We start from the raw sequence: 19,228 nt of genomic DNA, 5'->3' as shown, positions 1-19,228 counted from the left end.
ACAGCACTTTGAAGCATATTTTCATGAGGTAAAAGAAAGCAGGTGTTTTCTTTCAGCATTTTGCAGATGCCATTGCATTGTCTTCAGGGCTTCCATCATTCTTCTTGAGAAGAAAGATGTCAGTTTTGCTCTTGCTCCTTGGACATTAAGGTGTCTTTTTTCTTTTGGATGCTTTTAGGATGCTTTCTCTTTCATTTCCAGCAGTTTTAACCTCATGTGTCTGGGTGGTTTTCTTTGTACTTATCTCACTTGGGGTTCTTATTGTTTCTTGAATCTGGGCTTGACATCTTTTATCAGTTTTGGAAATTCTTGAACATTATCCCTTCCAATATCGCTTCTGCTCTTTTTCTCCCCTTTTGGGGACTCCAATTACACATGAGATTTTTTTATTCCATCCCATATGTTTCTTATGTCCTTTTCTCTATTTCCTATCCTTTTTCTCTGTGCTTCAGTTCAGATATTTATACTGACTTGTCTTCAGTTCTTTAAGCCTCTCTTAAACTGTTTAAGCTACAGCTAAACTTTATTGAGTCTTTAATTCAGGTATTTTATTTTTAAGTCATAAAATCTCTAACAGATTCTTTTTTATACATTGTGGTTTTCTGCTGAAATTCTCTACCTTGTCACTTATTTTGTTGACAGCATTAATCTCAGTTGTTTTAGGGTCTATGTCTAATAATATCAATATCTGAATCTTCTGTGTCTGTTTCTATTGTCTATTTTTTCTCTTGGCTTTTCATCATTTGGTATTATCTATTTGTATGCCTGGTTTTTTGTTTTATTTTATTTTATTTTAAGATGGAGTCTTGCTCTGTTGCCCAGGCTGGAATGCAGTGGCGCGATCTCAGCTTACCACAACCTCTGCCTCCTGGGTTCAAGTGATTCTCCTGCCTCAGCCTCCTGAGTGGCTGGGACAACAGGCACACACCACCATGCCCAGTTGATTTTTGTATTTTTAGTAGAGATGGGGTTTCACTATGTTGGCCACCCTGGTCTCGAACTCCTGACCTCGTGATCTGCCTGCTTCGGCCTCCCAAAATGCTAGGATTACAGGCATGAGCCACTGCACCTGGCCATGGCTGGTATTGTTTAAAGTTACTATATAACATTGTATTTTTTAAAATGTGGCTATAATTTAAGGATCTAGATGGTGTAATTGTCCTCCAGAGAGTATTTACTTCTGCTTCCAGAAGGCAGTTAAGATAGGGGAAGAATATCTAAATCCAAACCCATGTTTCTATGGGTTTTAAGACTGAACAAATAAAAGACTTCCTTAAGATATTTAGGGAAAATATTTTAATCATCTAATAGCTAGAAAAGACATTTTAAGGCAGAAAACAAAACAAAATCTTAAAACACAACACAAAAATGTAAAATTTCTCTTCAGTAAAAGATAACTATTAATATGACATTAAAAGATAAAAAAGGTAATACAATTACATATGAAAAAATGTTAAAAAGCACAATATATCAATACTTCTTACAAAACATAAACAGACTAACACTTCAAAAGAAAAGCAGGCAAAGTATGTAAGTTTCCACACCGACACACAAAAGATAATGGCCTATAATCATACGAAGAAGTGCTCCACCTTACTGATAAAGTAAAACAAGATATTATTGTTCATCTACTTGATCTTCAAAAATTATAGACAGTGTCAAAATTCTTGGAAAATAGTACTGTAAGCGGGAGGGCAAACTGAAGGACAATGTCTCTATCAAGTTTTTCGACATGCTGGAACAGGTCAAATACATTTCCTTTTCTAGGACTACATTTTCCTTTACTAGGAATCAATTTGTAGAAGATCTCAAGACGGGCTCACTCAACTCCATCCTCATCTCCTTGTAGGGTGACTTATTGAACTATAAGGGACTGGGAAGCTAAAGGGTGTATTTGGCAAACTCCTTTAAAGCTTGGCTCATCAAGTGGCCTAGCTTCTGTCAAACAGGCCCCCTCTCAGAGGATCTGGAAGGTGCAAGGGAGTGTAAGGCTTCCCTTCTGCAGCTTCTCCTGGTAAACATGGCTGGGAGGGCATTCGCTGTTCTGTGGCAGGGGAGCAGAGGTTCTGGGGTCTGTTCCATCGTTTTCTGGTCAGTATGGGGCAGGCACAGAGTGTGCTTTTCTGGCATGGACTGCACCTGTGGCAGTGTAGTCACGAGGCTGATCCTAGATCTTGGTAGCAGTGGCAGTCCTGGGTAAGCACCTAGAGAAAGACTTCCCGATTCTGGCAGAAACAGAAGTTCCTTTAATGGGCCAACTTTCAGATGCTCTGGGAACCTTTCCTGGAAGCTCAGTGCAGCCTAGACCTTTCTCCAGCCCTCAGTACCAAAATCCCTGTATTAAATTCCTTTCTGCTTAACTACAGTCATCTCTGATATTTACAAATGAATCTTGATATACCCTTATTTAAAAAGCAGCCCCTTAAGTGGTCAAAAATTTGTATCAGTATCTTCACTGTATTATTTTTTGTAATAAGTTAAATCCAAGAAAACCTAACTTCTATCAGTAGAACAGTGGCTAAATAAATCACCACATATTATGTAATCTTTTATAAAAAGAATCATTTCTGCAAATATTAAAATTTGAAAACATATTCCTTCATTCATTTAATATTTATTGAACTTCTACTATAATGTGACCATGTGCCAACCAGTGTTACAGACAAGAGATAAAACAGCAAGCAAAATGAACAAAAATATCTGACCTCATGAAGCTTACCTTCCGATGATAAAGTGAAATAAGTATTGGAATAATGCATAGTGTAATCCAATTTACAAAACACATACTCTACACACACACATACACACACGGACACTAATATGTGTAAAGAAAAACATCTAGAGGGATACACAGCAAACCATAAGCAGTGGTTATTTCTGGGGCTCATTTACCTGCATTGGAGAGACAGCAGCTGCTGGAGCAGTCCTCACTGGTATCCCACTTAGGGGACTTCTGGGGGTCTTATGGACAGAAATATTCTGTCCAGCTCCACCTGCCAAGAAAAAACATGGGAACATTTATATGTTGTTCCACTTCAAAATAGCATATAGTTGTTCCTGATTTCTTGTTACTTTTTTTGGTGGCTTAAGGAGTATCCGTGTTAGTGTAATATTTACTCTATTATCCTTTTCTTCTCCGGACTAGAGCTGCATTGGGGAAACAAGAAGGGAAGATTTAGCTGAGTGGAGGTCAGTCTTAGATGAAGGATAGCTGAGCAAAAAGAAACTGTATAAATAATGAGATGCCTAGAGAAGGAAGGAACAGAAAAGTTCTTGTACAAATTGTTAATTCATTTCCTGTCTTCACAGACATGAAAGGCTTTCATGTCTTTGAATATGTAGAGTCTTAATCTAATTTAGGTGCAAACAATTTTAGCAGAGACAACCAGGTACATCCTAGGATTAACTTTTACTACAGTCTCCCAATACAATGGCATGTTTGTTGCACTCTGGAGAAGAAAGATATTGTTACTGTAGACAGATGCACATTCTGTTTCTTCTATTTGCTATGTTTATGTGTACAGTATATGTATGAAGTATAGCTACGCATCTTTCTCATATAGGAAGATAAGCATGACTAAAGGGGAATTGTGAGACCATCGGACAACACCAGGAAAAGCTGGGAACACACCTAGATCAGGAGTGACAGATTAGCACAGGTGCTCACGTACAAGACCAGGTAGAAAAACGTCTAGCAGGTTGCAAGATGGGGATGGCCAGGGGTGCCTACAAGAGGGCCAGGTGCACAGATGTGATGTCTCGTTTCCTAGGAGATGAAGTCTCCAGCTGACCCTCATAATTCTCATGAGATGACAAAAAGGCAAATAGTAGTGACCTGAATTTAATGGCTATGAGAGGCAGAAAAGAAAGGTAGCAAGGCAGGAACTGGATGGAAGGAAGCGGTAGAGAGGAAGAGGCTGCATTTGTGTTATTCATGAGCCAGGCTCTCCATCAGTGCCTCCCTGGAGCCTCAGCCAGGCTCCTGCATGCAGTGGCTGCACGTGGTAGGACCTGGAAAGCGCCCTTGTGGTTGTAACAACATAGGGCCAGGGTGGAGTAGAGATAGTAGACATATCAAATGTCGGGCCAAAGTTTGAATTTGGAGCTTTGCTTATAGAAAAAATGATTAAATACCTGGGCGTCCCAAGTCAAATGACTTGATAAGTGACTTAACGGTGGTTGCCGACTCTGGGGGTGTTGGAGATGTTCTGCTAACACAGACACCAGGCCACCGACCAGCAGCATCGACCTCAGAGGACTCTGGCTCTTCATCCACAGGTCTGCATGGCAAAGAGCAAATCAGATTGAAAAGGTGGAGGACATCCCCATGGGAGAAAAAGACACAGAGGAAAACAGAACTGATGTGGAGAAAATAAATGAAGCTGGAAGGGAAATTCTGAATTTAACATCCTGTTTTCTCTACCAGTTTGCATCTTTAGGAAATAATGTAGGCATTGCTCTCAATTTTTAGAAGAGCTGTTTTCTTGGGAAATGGTCAGAAATAATTATTTTTATATGTAGAGTGACTTGATATTAGCTCTAAATAAAAAGTGTGTATGGCTACTCTGCAAATTGTGCATTTTTTGTGAAAAAATGCAAATGTTATTGACCATAAATATTTCACCTACTGTCAATGGTGAATGCAGTGGGCCAGCTGCCGACATGTGCTCCAAGCCCCATGCAGTACACAGAGTTTGGAAAGATGAAATCTCACAGCTCTCCTACAGCTGGGATTTTGGGTGTGATTTAAGTTCCACCAATCAGAAAGACTTGGGCAAGACCTGGAGTGGGACCTGAATCAGAGGAAGAGAGGCAGGGCACCGGGCATTCACTATGTAGACAGAGACTGTAGCAGAGACAAGATGCTATGGTGCTGGCAACTGTGGTGGCAGCTTTCCAACTGGGTGGGCAGCTTTCTGAAGTTAAGGCTCCTGTCCTGGTGGAGGGAGCAGGTTCCCTGGTGGTCCAGTTGTGTGTAGAGACTTTGGGAGCTGCTCCTGGAAGCTCAGCCTTCCCAACAATTCTGCAAACCATTTAACACCTTTCTGCCTAAGCCAACAAGAGTGCAATCCATTATACACAACAGAATCCTGATTCAGACACTCTGACTTCTAAGCATAAGAATGGTAACAGCACTCTAAAATCACACTGCAATTCTGCATGAGGTGAAGCTCCTGCTCTCACCCAAGTTTCCTGGTGTGTTCTTCATGAGGCTTCTAGACTCATAGAAAGCATTCTATGATAGATCATTGACCCAATCCTCAATCCTCTCAATGCATGGCTTCCTCATCTAGGGGACTTTGGCATGTCATGTGATCTACCTGTGAAGGAGCCAAGACAAGAACTCCCAACCTTCTCATTGCTAAATCACTGCTCTCTTCATTGTATCATATTGCCACAGCTGTTTTGCAAGATGACTAATTTATGATAATAGTTCAAACAGAATGTTTCTGGAAGTATATTTCAATAAGGTCGGTGGAAGTTTAAAATAAATCAGTAAATAAAAGTTATTTACTGATCATTTTCAAATTAATCTAGCTACTACTCATAAGCTTCTCCAGTTGAATTTATTTGTCTTTAATTCTCTAAGCTTTCTTCTGTTGCTCTGTAAATAACATGAATAGAATAAATTTAAGAGAAACAGAACTTAAAACAGTTAAACCACACTGCCTTACAATCTTCACTCCACAGTCCCTTCTTATGAGTGAAAGAAAAAATCAGTAAACTGAAAACTTCATTGGAAGAAACTATCAGGCACTTCAGAAATTGTAGGAGGTTGGGTTTTTAAAATAATTTTTAAATAATTTTATTGAGAGGAACTGGTTTTCATACTTTCCCATACAATAAAATCAGGTGGCAAAAATGCAGAAAGAAAAAGAAATCAGGTTAGGTTTGAGCAGAAAATAATTTCCTCTGTCTGTGCTAGCCATTCTCATGAAGGTCATCAACAAACAAAATGGGCCACCTTTTTTTTTTTCTGAGACAGAGTCTCGCTCTGTCGCCCAGGCTGGAGTGCAGTGGTGTAATCTTGGCTCACTGCAACCTCTACCTCCCAGGTTCAAGCGATTCTAATGCCTCAGCCTCCTGAGTAGCTAGCTGGGACTACAGGCAAGCACCAGCACACTTCGCTAATCTTTCGTATTTTTTTTTTTAGTAGAGATGGGGTTTCGCCATGTTGCCCAGGCTGGTCTCAACCTCCTGAGCTCAGACAATCTGCCTGCCTTGGCCTCCCAAAGTGCCAGGATTACAGGCATGAGCCACTGCGCCTGGCCACCTTCTTACCAGTCCATTTAAATGACTCAGTACCAAAGGCCTCCAAGGACAATCATTTTAAATAATTCATTTTACATTTCATTCTTTGATAATTTAATAAGAACAAAATGGAGACGCCTACATTCTGCTGAGGTTATTCCTTTCAGTTATCTAAATTTATCTGCAATTCAAAATATCAAATGATAAATTTAAAAAGCAAGGCCACAAGAATCAATTACCTCAGGCTTCAGGTATCCAAAGATGGTATTTCAAACACTAAGTCTACTTGGCCAGAACAATAAGAATCAGTATGAGAAAACCCTGTATAATTTGAGAAGAGAAATACCCACTGTGTTATACAACAGTGGTATGTGTGTGTGTGTGTCTGTGTGTCTCTCTGTGTGTGTGTGAGGGATTCACAAAACATAGCCTGAATTGAATAACCAAAGAAAATGGTTATTAAGAATGCTATTGGCTTATTAGTATGTACTTAAATCATAAATGAGGTTGAAAATCCTTACACCAGCCTATTTTAGAATTGGCTGGGATCAATTAGTAACAGCCTCAGCCATAAATGAAGTCTTACATTTCCTCTGTTCCAAGGAAGAATAAAAACTCTGTATTCTATAATGAATATTAAGAAATATGTAAGTATACAGCCAGGTATGTCTTAGCATTAAATAAAAGAAAAACTGCAAGGTACCACTACTGGAGAAACACTTGTTCAAGGCTTGCTACTGCCTCTAAGGCTGATGTTAGGTTCTAAAGTCTACCTGCAAAGTAACAATCACACATGTAGTCAAATAAACCATAAGAATAACTTGAGTCACTCAAAAGTACATGCTTTTGTAAACATGACTGTTTACAAACACACCAACTCTCCAGAAGTCTCACATACTTGCATTCCCTCCAGCATTTCATGATTGGCTCTTTCTTCAGTTACATCACAGATTAAATAGCTGCTTAGTGTTTAGGGGCCATGCTTAAAACAACAAAAATGAAGCACGTATTCTACCTGCTCCCAGCATATAAAACTAGGATAATAATCGATAATTTCAGCAAAACAAATATGAATGTGTATAACTCTACTGTATATGCCAAGCACAGTACCATGTGTCTTAAAAGCATTATCTAATTTAATTTTCAACAAAACTAGATATCATTATCCCTTATTTTAGAGGAAAATTTGACCATGGTCACATGATTCATGAATGGTGAAACTGGGGTGCAAATCCAGCTCTGGCCACGCATTTCTCAAATTTTCTATAATGCATAAATGTTCTGTGAGAGATATACAAGGTTCTAGAAATAATACTGATGGTATTTCTTCCTAAATTTTAAGTACATTTAAAAAATACTACCAAGTTATTTCAGTGTTCCTATCTTTATACAATAATCTGCTCTTAAAAGGCGGCAACCCATACTAGAGAACAACAGTTGCAGGCCAGATACTAGAGAACAACAGTTGCAGGCCAGACCGCCTGATGCTGTGTCACACACAGCAGGTGATGCACACTCCATAAGCAGACAGTGTCTCCATGGAGCACAGCAAGGCGCATGGCCCTCCTCACTGAATGTCGGTCTGCCTTCCATGCCTCACCTTGTCATTTAAGCACATATACATATATGTCTCTAATTATTTCCCTTTAAAACTTTTATTTAACCTCTCTAATTTGCTGCTTTCCTTGTTATGTTAGAGAACAGAGTTTTCAAATGTCAGTCATGGTCTACAGCATTTACTTCCTAAAAACAGCACTTTATGTCATTGTTCATTCTGATCCAGGAACAGGTGAGCTCCTGTACATGATGATTTTTAAAGTATTCAAAGGTTAACTCCATTTGGGTAGTGTTGTATGGCACCACTGCTACCTTCACAATTGGCAGATTAATATTTGTGAAGAGGGCAGGTCGCATGTCAACCACATGCTCACGCCTGCCGGTCTCTTTACTGAACACCTGAACAAAGCCCAACCCCAGGTCTTTCAGTTAATCTCCCAAGACTCCCCTCTGCCCATCTAGTTTTGGACTATTCACCTGAAGTTTTTTACTTTTATGCCCTGCCTCTGTGCCTTTGCTCATTCTATGCCCTTGCCTGGAATGTAATTTTTTCTAAATACTTATTTTGCATAAAACAAATCTAACAGAAGTTTTTCACTCTATTTGAAGACAGAAATTACGAAGTACTTTGTCTCAAGTGTCAAACAATATCTTCTAAATTTCACTTTCAAATTTCAGTAAAAGCATATATAACAATAAAAACAAACAGGATAAGAAAGTAATTTGAACACCAGCATCATAATCTACAAATTCCAACAATAAGAATCAAATAGTAAAAGTCCTGTAGTCGAGTATCATTGACGTGGCTTAGATTTTGAAGAATTTCTGCAAATAGAGAGTACACGGTCGGGGGAATGAAAATACAATACCAAGGGCTTTCCCCCAATTCCCTTCCAAAGAAAATGGAGATACGGGAAAACCCCAACTAATGTCCCCCACCCTAGAGGGCCAAGGCTGGAGAGGAGCATGAGAAGCCCAGAGACATGCACGGCATTTTGGCAAAGGATCAGGAACAAGAAGAATTTACATCCGAGAAGGCCAAGGTTGGTTTACCCTAGGCATAAAGGGCAGTAGTGACAAGGGGCAGGACAGGAAGAGCCACAGTGTGCACCTAAAATGGATGAGGGGCACACAAAGAGATCCAGAGAGCTGGCTCTGCATTCCAGGCTCACCAGGCAGAGAAGAAACTGGGTACAGGTGAATTTCCCAACTAGGCACTCACCCTTCTCTACTCTACCTGGGCTTCTGTACCTCCAAGTATGTAATATAAATGTACCTTCAAGAGCCTCCCAACACATTTAAGTCATGAGAAGAAGATCAGAAGCACTGTCAGGCAAAGGCAGTGGATCTGAGCAGAATCCAGACACGGACCTGGGGCAAACGTCAGGCCCTGCCACACCTGGATCTGCTTCAGCAAGAGAAGGTGACAGGCAAAATCATGCCCTGCTCGATGCAAACAGTTCATAATACAAAGTGAAGGGGAAACTGCACTCAAGAGAGGACTGGCGTTTGTAAATTCATGACTGGAAACAGAGTTCAACACTGATACTGTCTGCCTTAAAATTCAATAAAATAAAAATTTTAAATGAAAGGATGAGTTAAAAGTAATATAAGCAATCTAATAATCTATGAGTATTTTAAAGCAGAGCTAACTCAAAAGAGAAAGAAATGGGAGCACATCTAGGGCAGGTCTCTCTGAATGTGGATGACATAAACCATGTAAAGGTGGGATTTCAATTCAGTGGACAAAGGATGACGCTGGTAATAAACAGTGCTACCCAGTGGGAGAAAAAGAACCACACCTCACATCAGATTAAATAAAGAGAGGTGGATCAAATGGCCTGCATGTGTGTGCATCAAGTAGATGAAGACATTTAATAGCACATTTGTATAATACTGGGGAGAAGGAATCTTAAAAAAAAGAATAAAGGAAAACACTAACAGTTTACATAAAAATATAAAATTTTCTATGATAAAGATAAAGCCATATCACATGAAAAATATGATAAAGGCTCATAATATAGGGGATACAACCACATCCCTAATAAAATACTGACTTATAAGCTGATGAGAAAAAAACAATCAGCTCAGTGAAAAAGCAGGGAAAAGTTGCAAAACTAGTAATTCTTAGAAGAGAAAATGCAGTGGTTAGTAAACATACAAAGATGTACTTAGAAAGGGCTGGGCATGGTGGCTCATGGCTGTAATCCCTGCACTTTGGGAGGCTGAGTTGGGAGGATCACTTGAGCCCAGGAGTTCGATACCAGTCTCTCTGCGCAACACAGTGAGACCTCGTGTCTACAAAAAAAAAAAAAAAAAAAAAATTAGCTGGACATGGTGGTGTGCCCCTGTAGTCCCAGCTACTCAGGAGGCTGGGGTGGGAGGACTGCTCAAGTCCAGGAGGTTGAGGCTGCAGTGAGCCATGACTGTACCACTGCACTGCAGCCTAGGTGACAGAGTGAGGCCCTGTCTTTAAAAAAAAAAACAACAAAAAAAAACTCAGCGAAATGCAAATTAAAGTGCTAATAAGATAGTATTTTTTTTATTATCCTATTGGCAAAAATATGATCAAGGCTCTCCACCACTGCTCAGGATGTATACAGATGGGCATGTTCAAGAGTGAAATGTCACAGCACTCAGGTGAGTAATTGGAGACATCTATTAAAATAAAAATGTGCATATACTTTAGAGCAGCAATAGTATTTTGAAAAACCCATTCTATAAAAATAAAACCACAACTACATAGGACTATATGAATAAGGACTGCTATTATAGCATTACTCATAAAAAAAAATTATAACTTTGTTGTGCATTAGTAAGACAATATTTTAATATTCCAGGACATATCCTTCCTATGGAAGGTCATGTTGCTCTTAAGATAGATTTCTATGTATTGACCTGGAAGGATGCCTATGATATGATAAAATAAAAAGTAAAGGTGCAGAGTACTGAAAAGAATATAATCCAATTTTTATTAAAAATATAAAAATGAACCCTATACATATTCATGAGTAAAGAAAAATGTACACACTGTTAACACTGATTTCCTCACAGATGGTACTGAGGGAGAAGAAAGATTAATATTTTTCTTCACATGTCTCCATTTTGTTATTAGTATACCTAAATAATACTTCATAATTAAGAAAAAATCCAATACATTAAATCATCAATCTATTCATATTTAAATGTCAACAAAACACATCTAGACTTTAAGTCCATGCTATATTTTCTGAGACCCTAGAGTTTTAAAAATTTATGCAAAATTAGCATTTTTACTCCATGCCCTTTTGTTCTACTAATGAAATTGTTCATATTCCATGTCAACCTCCTATTTACAACTTACATCCAGCTTTTTTCTACCTCAAATTCTAGTTACTTGATGTGACTTTGAAGTTCTGAAACTGTATTCAGAAAAAAATGTAGAACAAAACGACATAAAGGCCCTGCAGAAACGTAGCTAAAACTAAGCAGCAGACGCTTCTATATAATAACATGTTTATTTTGCACTTCATAAATGCTTACAGATAAAAATATTCAACAGTACCTAACGACAGGTCAAAATATAGGGTGCAAACACAGCAGCAGTGCCTTTTAAGTTGAAGTTGCAGTTTTCTTATTGTTTATATTTGAAAACATCCAGCAAATGAATTTTAAATAATCCTAAGAACTCTGAATCTGAGGTAAAGAGTGCCCAAAATATAAATTTCAGTCCTATTCACAAGTATCTAAGTTATTTTTACAGAGAAGACCCCAATGTCTCTTCTCACGCCAAGCTAATTTTTCTAATGATTCTGTGCTGTCCAGTTTGACACCCCAAAAGATCTTCCTGAGTTTAAAGAGCATTCCTGTTCCTAATTTTCCTTTTATTAGACAGTAACTTTTGTCTTGTCTCATCCTTTGGATAACGTCACTAATGGCTCCATGCTGTGTACACTGTGAACCAGTTCCTCATGTGAGGATTGCAGAAGGTTTCTGCCTGATGGAGGTTGCTGAATTGGATTTGGATCTTCACAAACACACATATTTCCAGAAGTTTAAAATCACATTTTGAATTGTGTATCACTCTGATTTGAACACTAAGTTTCTGGGGTGAGTTTCATCCATGAAACTTTGGTGTAGTTGTCATTCAATCGTTTTCCATTAGATTTCTATTGCCATTGTCACCGTGCTTACCTATCCGGCTTAATAACATCCTTTATGATCAAACTTCTACTTATGTTTAACCCAACAAGATTCTGGAAATCAACCCAAAGCTTGGAGGCACCTTGTTTCAGACGAGGTAATGAAGTCAAGACTCCGAGTGAAGGGGCTCAATCAAGACCCCACAGAAGGGGCCGGACATGGGGTCTCAAGCCTGTAATCCCAGCACTTTGGGAGGCTGAGGCGGCCAGATCACTTGAGGTCAAGAGTTCGAGACCAGCCTGACCAACATGGTGAAATTGCATCTCTACTAAAAATACAAAATTAGCCAGGCGTGACGGCACGTGCCTGTAATCCCAGCTACTTGGGAGGCCAAGGCAGGAGAATAGCTTAAACCCAGGAAGCGGAGCTTGCAATGAGCCAAGATCGCACCACTGCACTCTAGCCTGGGCAACAAGAGTAAAGCTCCAACTCGCCGAACCTTCTGACTTCTTCGGAATGTGACATCACACAGATGGCTTCCTATTTTGCCTTGAATAATGTGAATTCCAAGATGATCAGACACCACGATCAAAAGGAAGCAGAGAAATGAACACCAAAAAGTAGAACTTGGGCCTTAGGTTCTGGGTGCGGTGGCTCATGTCTGTAATCCCAGCACTTTGGGAGGCTGAGGTGGGGATCACCTGAGGTCAGGAGTTCGAGACCAGCCTGGCCAACATGGTGAAACCCCATCTCTACTAACAATACAAAAATTAGCTGGGCGTGGTGGCAGGTGCCTGTAATTCCAGCTACTTGGAAGGCTGAGGCAAGAGAATCATTTGAACCCGGGAGGCAGAGGTTGCAGTGAGCCGAGATCACACCATTGCACTCCAGCCTGGGCAACAAGAGTGAAACTCTGTCTCAAAAAACAACAACAACAACAACAACAACAACAAAAAAAACAAAAAAAACAAAAGAACTCGGGCCTGCGCTGTACTCAGCTCTGCATCTGCTCTGCCATTGCGCCCTTTTCAGCACTCCAGCTGCAAATAACTTTTCATAAGACTTGTACTTTGTTTTTTTCAGAACTTCATTTTATTCTCCAAATAAAAGACAGCTCAATCTTCTGAGGAAAAGTAAAAAGAGGGAAACATCATCTTTGATCATGCAGTGAGCTGATCCCAAAATGTGGACAAAAAGCAGAGACTCGACGGCAATGACTCTGAGAAACAGAGAATGTCACAAGGAGACAACTAGGCTCTTTATAAAGAGGCAATTTCTCCTCTACACATTCCCCCTTTCATCTAGAGATGGCTGCGGCTCCCAATCATGGCAAGAGCTGGGCTGTCTTTCTTCCACCAAATGCTCTGCTAGCTGACAGAGCCCAGGGAGCTGTGAAAATAGAAACGGGAGGGAGAGGCTGTAAAGGAGTTACCTAAGGCAATACAGTCTTAGTTCACAAACGCAAGAATGTCCAGCTTACACTGTCCCACAGGGAAAAGCTAATGTCCAGGATAGGCCAACAGATTTTAAGTCCTACTGTTCCCATTTTTTGGAAGCCAAAGGTTTTCAGACATAAAAAAAAAAAAAAAAAAAAGCCAGACTGCAAATGCCTGTGCTAGGCTCCTTCCACCAGAACTTCTCCAGCAAAGAACTGTGTGGTGAAGCAGAGATGTCCAGGATGAACACCATAGGCCCCTCCAGAATTTACAGAGGCTCATGCTTCTCTCTACTGTCAAGGCCAAAAACCTTCTTGCTTTTATAACTGCAACCTAAAAATCTTAAAGGCCTAAGGGAAGCTTATGTCCACATTGTTGAAATCTGTAAAATCAGGGGTCAGAGAACAGGGAGGCAGACACAGCTCTTTAGAATTATAGACTGTGTGTCTAATGTCATAAATGTACATTTAAACTATGAAAAAAAGAGTAGTAGGTGAGTGAACAGATAATGCTAGCTGGAATAAGAGCACATTGAGAGGACCAGGTTCTGCATCACGGGCCAAATTAAATGCTGGAGACCCCTGTCCATCATGCCGTCATGGGTGCTAAGGTGAGGTCTGTTCAGAAACTGCTTAAGAATCCTCAGGAGAACAGCCCCCCTCCACCTGGGAGAGGGGCTCAGTATCAGAGCATCTGTGGCAAGACAGCTGGAAAAGGGACCTTAAAGAATCTATACCTCCAACTTCCGCCCCTCCCCTCTCCATGGTAGCTGGAGAACACATGCTGAGCGGCTGTGACCCATTAGAGCCATCAGAGCAACACAGAGGGCAGCACAGGCACACACAGTGACACTTAGGCTGACACGGATGTGCACACATGGAGTTAAGCCAATTCCAGTGGAGTCTGCACGTGCTGTGCTGCCACACTGCTCACCTCCAAGAGGGGACAATGCAAGAACTTGTGGTACAGGCAAAATGAAACACATTTGAATCACAGACATTCTATTTAGAAACCAACAGCATTAATTAGGCACAGATGTTAAGTGTGTTTAATTATCTCTTTTAAAGACGTTTTCCATGGATGTTTATTGGTGTTATATGACAAACACAGTAAGAATCAGATAAGTCACCCTAAAAGTAATGGCATTTGCTGTTTCAGAACAAGAGAAACAAATGCCACAAACACAGAGGTCTTTCCCTGATGCTGCTTGAGAAGCCTGTGCCATGCGCTGCTCACGAACCATGTCTTTCATTAGAAAGCTTGTATGCGGCACAATATATCATTACATTGAGCTGCCTGTGTTTTTTCTGTTTTTGCCAGGTCCCAGGACTCAACTTTTCAGGAAAAAGATGTGACGGGTTCATTTCAGTGAGAGTTTTCATTTCAAAGCCTTTTTCTCAATTGGTAGTTTTCAAAACAGGGAGGAGCCAGAGCTGAAAAAGTTATTATCTTTTCATCTATTACATTATATGTGTCCAATGAAACAGATCACTTTTAGGTCCCTAAAAACACACTGGCTTGTTCACATTTCTGGAAGAGAAAGAGCAGGCTCCCAAGCCACAACTAAGATATGGAGACGCCACTGTGTCAAAGAGGTTCAAGGTATTGCACCAGAATAACTCTAAGGCTGGCACTGGAGTTTCTTACTCTCCCACCAGGGAAAGGTCAGCTAACCAACCAGTCCAGAGAACAGCAGAGCTTAAAGAGACCTCAAAAACGATCCCCTCTTCCCACCTCTTTTAACAGAGGCAAGAGGCAGGGCTGAGAATGAGATGTTACTGGTTGGCTGCAAACATGACACTGGGAATGAGATATTGCTGGTTGACTGCAAAGATGAGGCTACCGCCTTCCTTCCCCACATACCTTAACATCAGTTATTCTGACTCTGAAATAAAAATATCTGTGAAAGTGTAACAGGACTGAAGATCATGGATGAGTTAGATAATATCCCACTGTTTAGTTACTGAGTTCCAGCAATGAATGCTGGTTTGCGTTTCTGCCCAGGTGCTTCATCTTGTGCTTATCAGCCTGGCTGCAACCAACCCTGTGAGTGCCCACGGACACAAACAGAGCTTAAGAACCAGGTAATCTCATGTCTGGATCCAGGTGCTTTTTGGGTGATCTTACCTTCTCTCAGTTGTCCTTGAGGACCTCATCAGAGAATGCTCTGCAAGTTCTTTGGCTGTGGCTGAACCAAGAATGACTTTTGAGTTCTCACTAATGACTGTCAAAGTCAAATTGAGTTTCAATCAAGAACTCATTCAGTCAAGATGGAAACACTAGGTGGCTTCCGGAGCTTTGAGGGTGTGAGTTGGTTTCAAGTCTTGCTCATGGGGTAGGTGCTGGAAGTGGCTGAACCACCAGCGACTAACTGCCATATAGTCAACTCTTTAGAAGGGGCAGCTTGCCAGAGAAGTGCAAAATCAGACAAGAAACCAGCATCTCCGGCACTTGTCTGACTTCCTGCCAAATGCATTGACAGACAGAAACGTTCTGATGCCTGATTTCAGTACCATGACATGTTCTCATTGGTGTCCATTCTAAAATTTTGAAATGTTTTTTGATAAGGGATTAAACTGTTAGATTGGGAGGTAGGTTTGCAAATCACTGGAAAATCAAAAAAGAAACATTCTGTGCTTAAAAAAAAAAGGTGACGTTAAGATTGAAGATGCAGGATGCAGCATAGGGAGTCCTAAACTGGCAGGACGTATGCGGAGATTTCCTAGAATATCAGGGTTCACGCTGCACGGTCTGGCCTGTGTCTCAGAATATACATAAGAAACATGGCATCTCATAGAAGAACCTGGCCTGTGTCTCAGAGTATACGTAAGAAACACAGCATCTCATACAAGAACCTATTCAGGGCCACCATAGAAACTCAGGACTTGTCTTTTACCATTTATCATTAAAATAACGTACATGTGAAGCAACACAAGTTCTGACTCGGATTTTCTTCCAATGACAGACAATAGGGAAGCAAGACAGAGGCAAACAAAACAAAAGCAGACACAGAGGCCACCCAGAACGGCCTCACTACTGTTTCAGTAGGGAACACTGTGAAACCTAGTTTTCCTATTCTCCCTCTACCTCCACTTAAAATTCACATCCTTTGGTGTCCAGAGGGAGAGCTCTGTCTATAAAGTAATGACCTTGTCTGGCGCATGTGTAGTCCCAGTTAGTCAGAAGGCTGAGGCAGAAGAATCTCCTGGGCTCAGTAGTTCGAGTCCAGCCTGGGCAACATAGTGAGACCCCCATCTCTAAAAATAAATAACTAAATAAAATAATGATCTCGATATTGATTTTTCAACAGTGAATTGTGGAGCTAGCTACATCTGATCTTCATCCGTCCCCAAAGGCCATTTTATGTAAAAGTTATAAACAAAGAAATAAGGAATTACTTGGAGCAGAATTGACAGGAGAATCACAGCTGAATTCTGAAAAATCTCCTCTTTCCAATGTCATGAAATTCATGATAACCAAACATCAGATCAAAAGGCTCAGGAGCTAGCCACTGATCTTGGAAACATGTAAACACTAGGGCCACCTGATCAACATTCAAAACCCAGGAAATCTGATCTAAAAAGACTATGTTTGATATTTGAGAGACACCTAAAAATTCAAAATCATTTCCTAATATCCAAGAATCTCAAAGTTAAGGACACTGATTCCTCATTGGGTAAATATAATATTAGCTAAAGCAAAAAATGCTGTTTATAAATTTGTCTGTAAACCATCTAAATTTCAGATAATAATTAACATTGCATTCACTTTGGGAATACCTTCCTCTTAAATGTCACTGTTAGTAGAGCTCCCTGGGCTGATACACTGTGTGCTTCTCCCCATCAAGAGCAGAAGGGAATGTCACACATCAGCCAAATGCATGTTTTCTACTCTCACCCTTTTTTAATAAAGTAGGTTATGTCAAGGCCTTTTGACGTAGCTCATGGGTGTTCTCAATAAGCAGGCACATCCTTGGGCCCAGAGGAATGTGTCCTTCTCCGGCGGCTCCTCCCCTTGGGAGTGATTCCAGCTTCTCCCACTGCATGGGAGTGACCTGTACAAGGTGGTGGATTCGTATTTATTAGTGTGCACTCCCCTGCATTAATAAATACTAAGATTCAAGGAGCATTCTAGACAGGACTTCTATTCTTTAAGCCTAGCAGGATACTTGGCTAGAACTGGCCCTTCATATGTAAGTGAGGAGCTTAGCAGCCTCTTATGCTGCAGCATGGCAGGGACTGGGTACTGTACAGAATGTTCCTAGTGGTAAGGTGGTGCTAGTAATTCAGGGTGATCTCAGAAAGGAAATAGCAGAACCTGGCACAGACATGAAGAGTCCCATCCCCACCAGGGAGCCCCATACATAGTGATTGAGAAGCAAGCACGGCCCTGGTGCCCACCAGACTCACGGAGGGGCGGCTCTGCTGGTGACCACCCTGCCGTGGCCCTGCACATCCCCCAGCTCCTTCTGCAACCGGGCATTCTTCTCCTCCTCCTCCAGCAGTTTCCTCTTCACGGTGCGCAGCTCCTGCTGGGCCTCACACTTGATGTCATTGGCCACCACCACTGCGGTCTGCAGATCCGCCTGGAACCGCCTCCATTCCTCAGTCTCCTCCTGAAAATGTCAGAGCCCATCCCTATGTCAGACACCTGCCAGGGCCAGTGCCTGGGCAGGGACCCCAGAGTCCCCGTGTTGGTCACCAAGAAAAAAATGCCAGCAGTGCTTGGTGAGGCCCTGCTTACACGGTGGCTCACTGCTAGGAAAAGGCACTGGTGGAATTACACCTTCAGGTTATGAGAATTCTCCATCCTGACACCAAATGACTCCTTTGATTTTACTTCCTGCCAACAAGAATTTACAGTTCCAGGGCCCACCATGCCGTGGAAACGTTCCAAGAGAAAGCAGGATAGAGTGATCGATCCACACCTTGGAGGGGGTAATTTATAGGAAGATGGTGGTGAAGGCTCCCACCCACATCTCACCTTCATCTGCTTGGTCAGAGTCTTCAGCTGCCTCTCCAGGTCTGACTTCTGTTCCTCCAGCTTGATCACATTACCTAGAAATAAATAATTCAGACAGGGCTTAGAAAAGCTGTGAGACTCTTAAGAGAAGATACGCTAGGTAGCAAAGAAAGGGGCAGCTCCAGATGCCACAACAGGCATCCAAATCCATCCATTCTACTCTAAATGCAACTTTTAGCAATTTCAATTTACCCTGTAAACCAGGGAATGGACACAAGAGCCTCCTCTGAGATAGAGAACAGATTGATCTGGAAAATATGTGATGTGTATTGAGGTTACAGTCTCAGCAGACAGAATGCACAACCAAATAGCAGCACTACGGGAAGAGGCCTCCATGGCCATGCACACTTGCACACCGAGTCCGGCCTCCCTCGCACTCACACACAATCGTCCTAAGTGTCCTTTATTGCTGTGAGATAGAGGCTTTCACATAACAGAGCACATGACTGCTTATTCCTCCTGTGATTTGTAAAGCACTTTCTAGAGTCATGGGTCTCAATCACAGTTAAGCCTCTAAATCACTGGTGAAGCTTTTCAAAAGCACCGATGTTCTAGTCCCACACTCCAGACACCTGGAGGCAGAATCTCCAAGGGCAGACAGAACCCGGGGATGTGTGCATTTAACATCTTCCCAGGTGGCTTGCCTGCCTCTCCCTACTTAAGGACACCTGCAGCCCCTTGTTCTCCTCGCCTCCAATTCTCTCCATCTGGCTATCAGAGTCATTCAAATTTAAATCTGATGGTGTCAGTCACTGAGCTGAAATTCCTCAATAGGTCCTCATGCTCTAACCTAGAGCATTAGCTTTCTATGAAGGATGCAAATCAGAATCACCAGAGTA

At 41.3% G+C, this 19,228-nt stretch overlaps 1 protein-coding gene across 33 annotated transcripts in view; it reads right to left on the bottom strand.

Annotated features, from left to right (window-relative positions):
- SPECC1 (sperm antigen with calponin homology and coiled-coil domains 1) overlaps positions 1 to 19,228 on the bottom strand; it is a 310,582-nt gene that overhangs the window by 68,544 nt on the left and 222,810 nt on the right. For 15 of the 33 annotated variants that reach the window (XM_016930818.3, XM_054670412.2, XM_063798917.1 and 12 more), the window contains 4 exons: positions 18,351 to 18,424; positions 17,777 to 17,982; positions 4,135 to 4,280; positions 2,893 to 2,993 (listed from right to left, as the gene is read on the bottom strand). In XM_016930818.3, the coding sequence (XP_016786307.1) occupies positions 2,893 to 2,993; positions 4,135 to 4,280; positions 17,777 to 17,982; positions 18,351 to 18,424 (527 nt within the window). Of the gene's footprint in view, positions 1 to 2,892; positions 2,994 to 4,134; positions 4,281 to 10,755; positions 13,321 to 17,767; positions 17,983 to 18,350; positions 18,425 to 19,228 lie in introns of those variants that run through there. The other 18 variants (XM_063798929.1, XM_016930823.4, XM_063798925.1 and 15 more) reach the window with 4 other exon arrangements.

Source organism: Pan troglodytes, chromosome 19, assembly GCF_028858775.2.
Source record: "Pan troglodytes isolate AG18354 chromosome 19, NHGRI_mPanTro3-v2.0_pri, whole genome shotgun sequence".
In the NCBI taxonomy this organism is placed as follows: Eukaryota; Metazoa; Chordata; class Mammalia; order Primates; family Hominidae; genus Pan; species Pan troglodytes.
The sequence above is the reverse complement of the archived record's forward strand: the minus strand, read 5'-3'. Positions and strand labels throughout refer to the sequence as shown.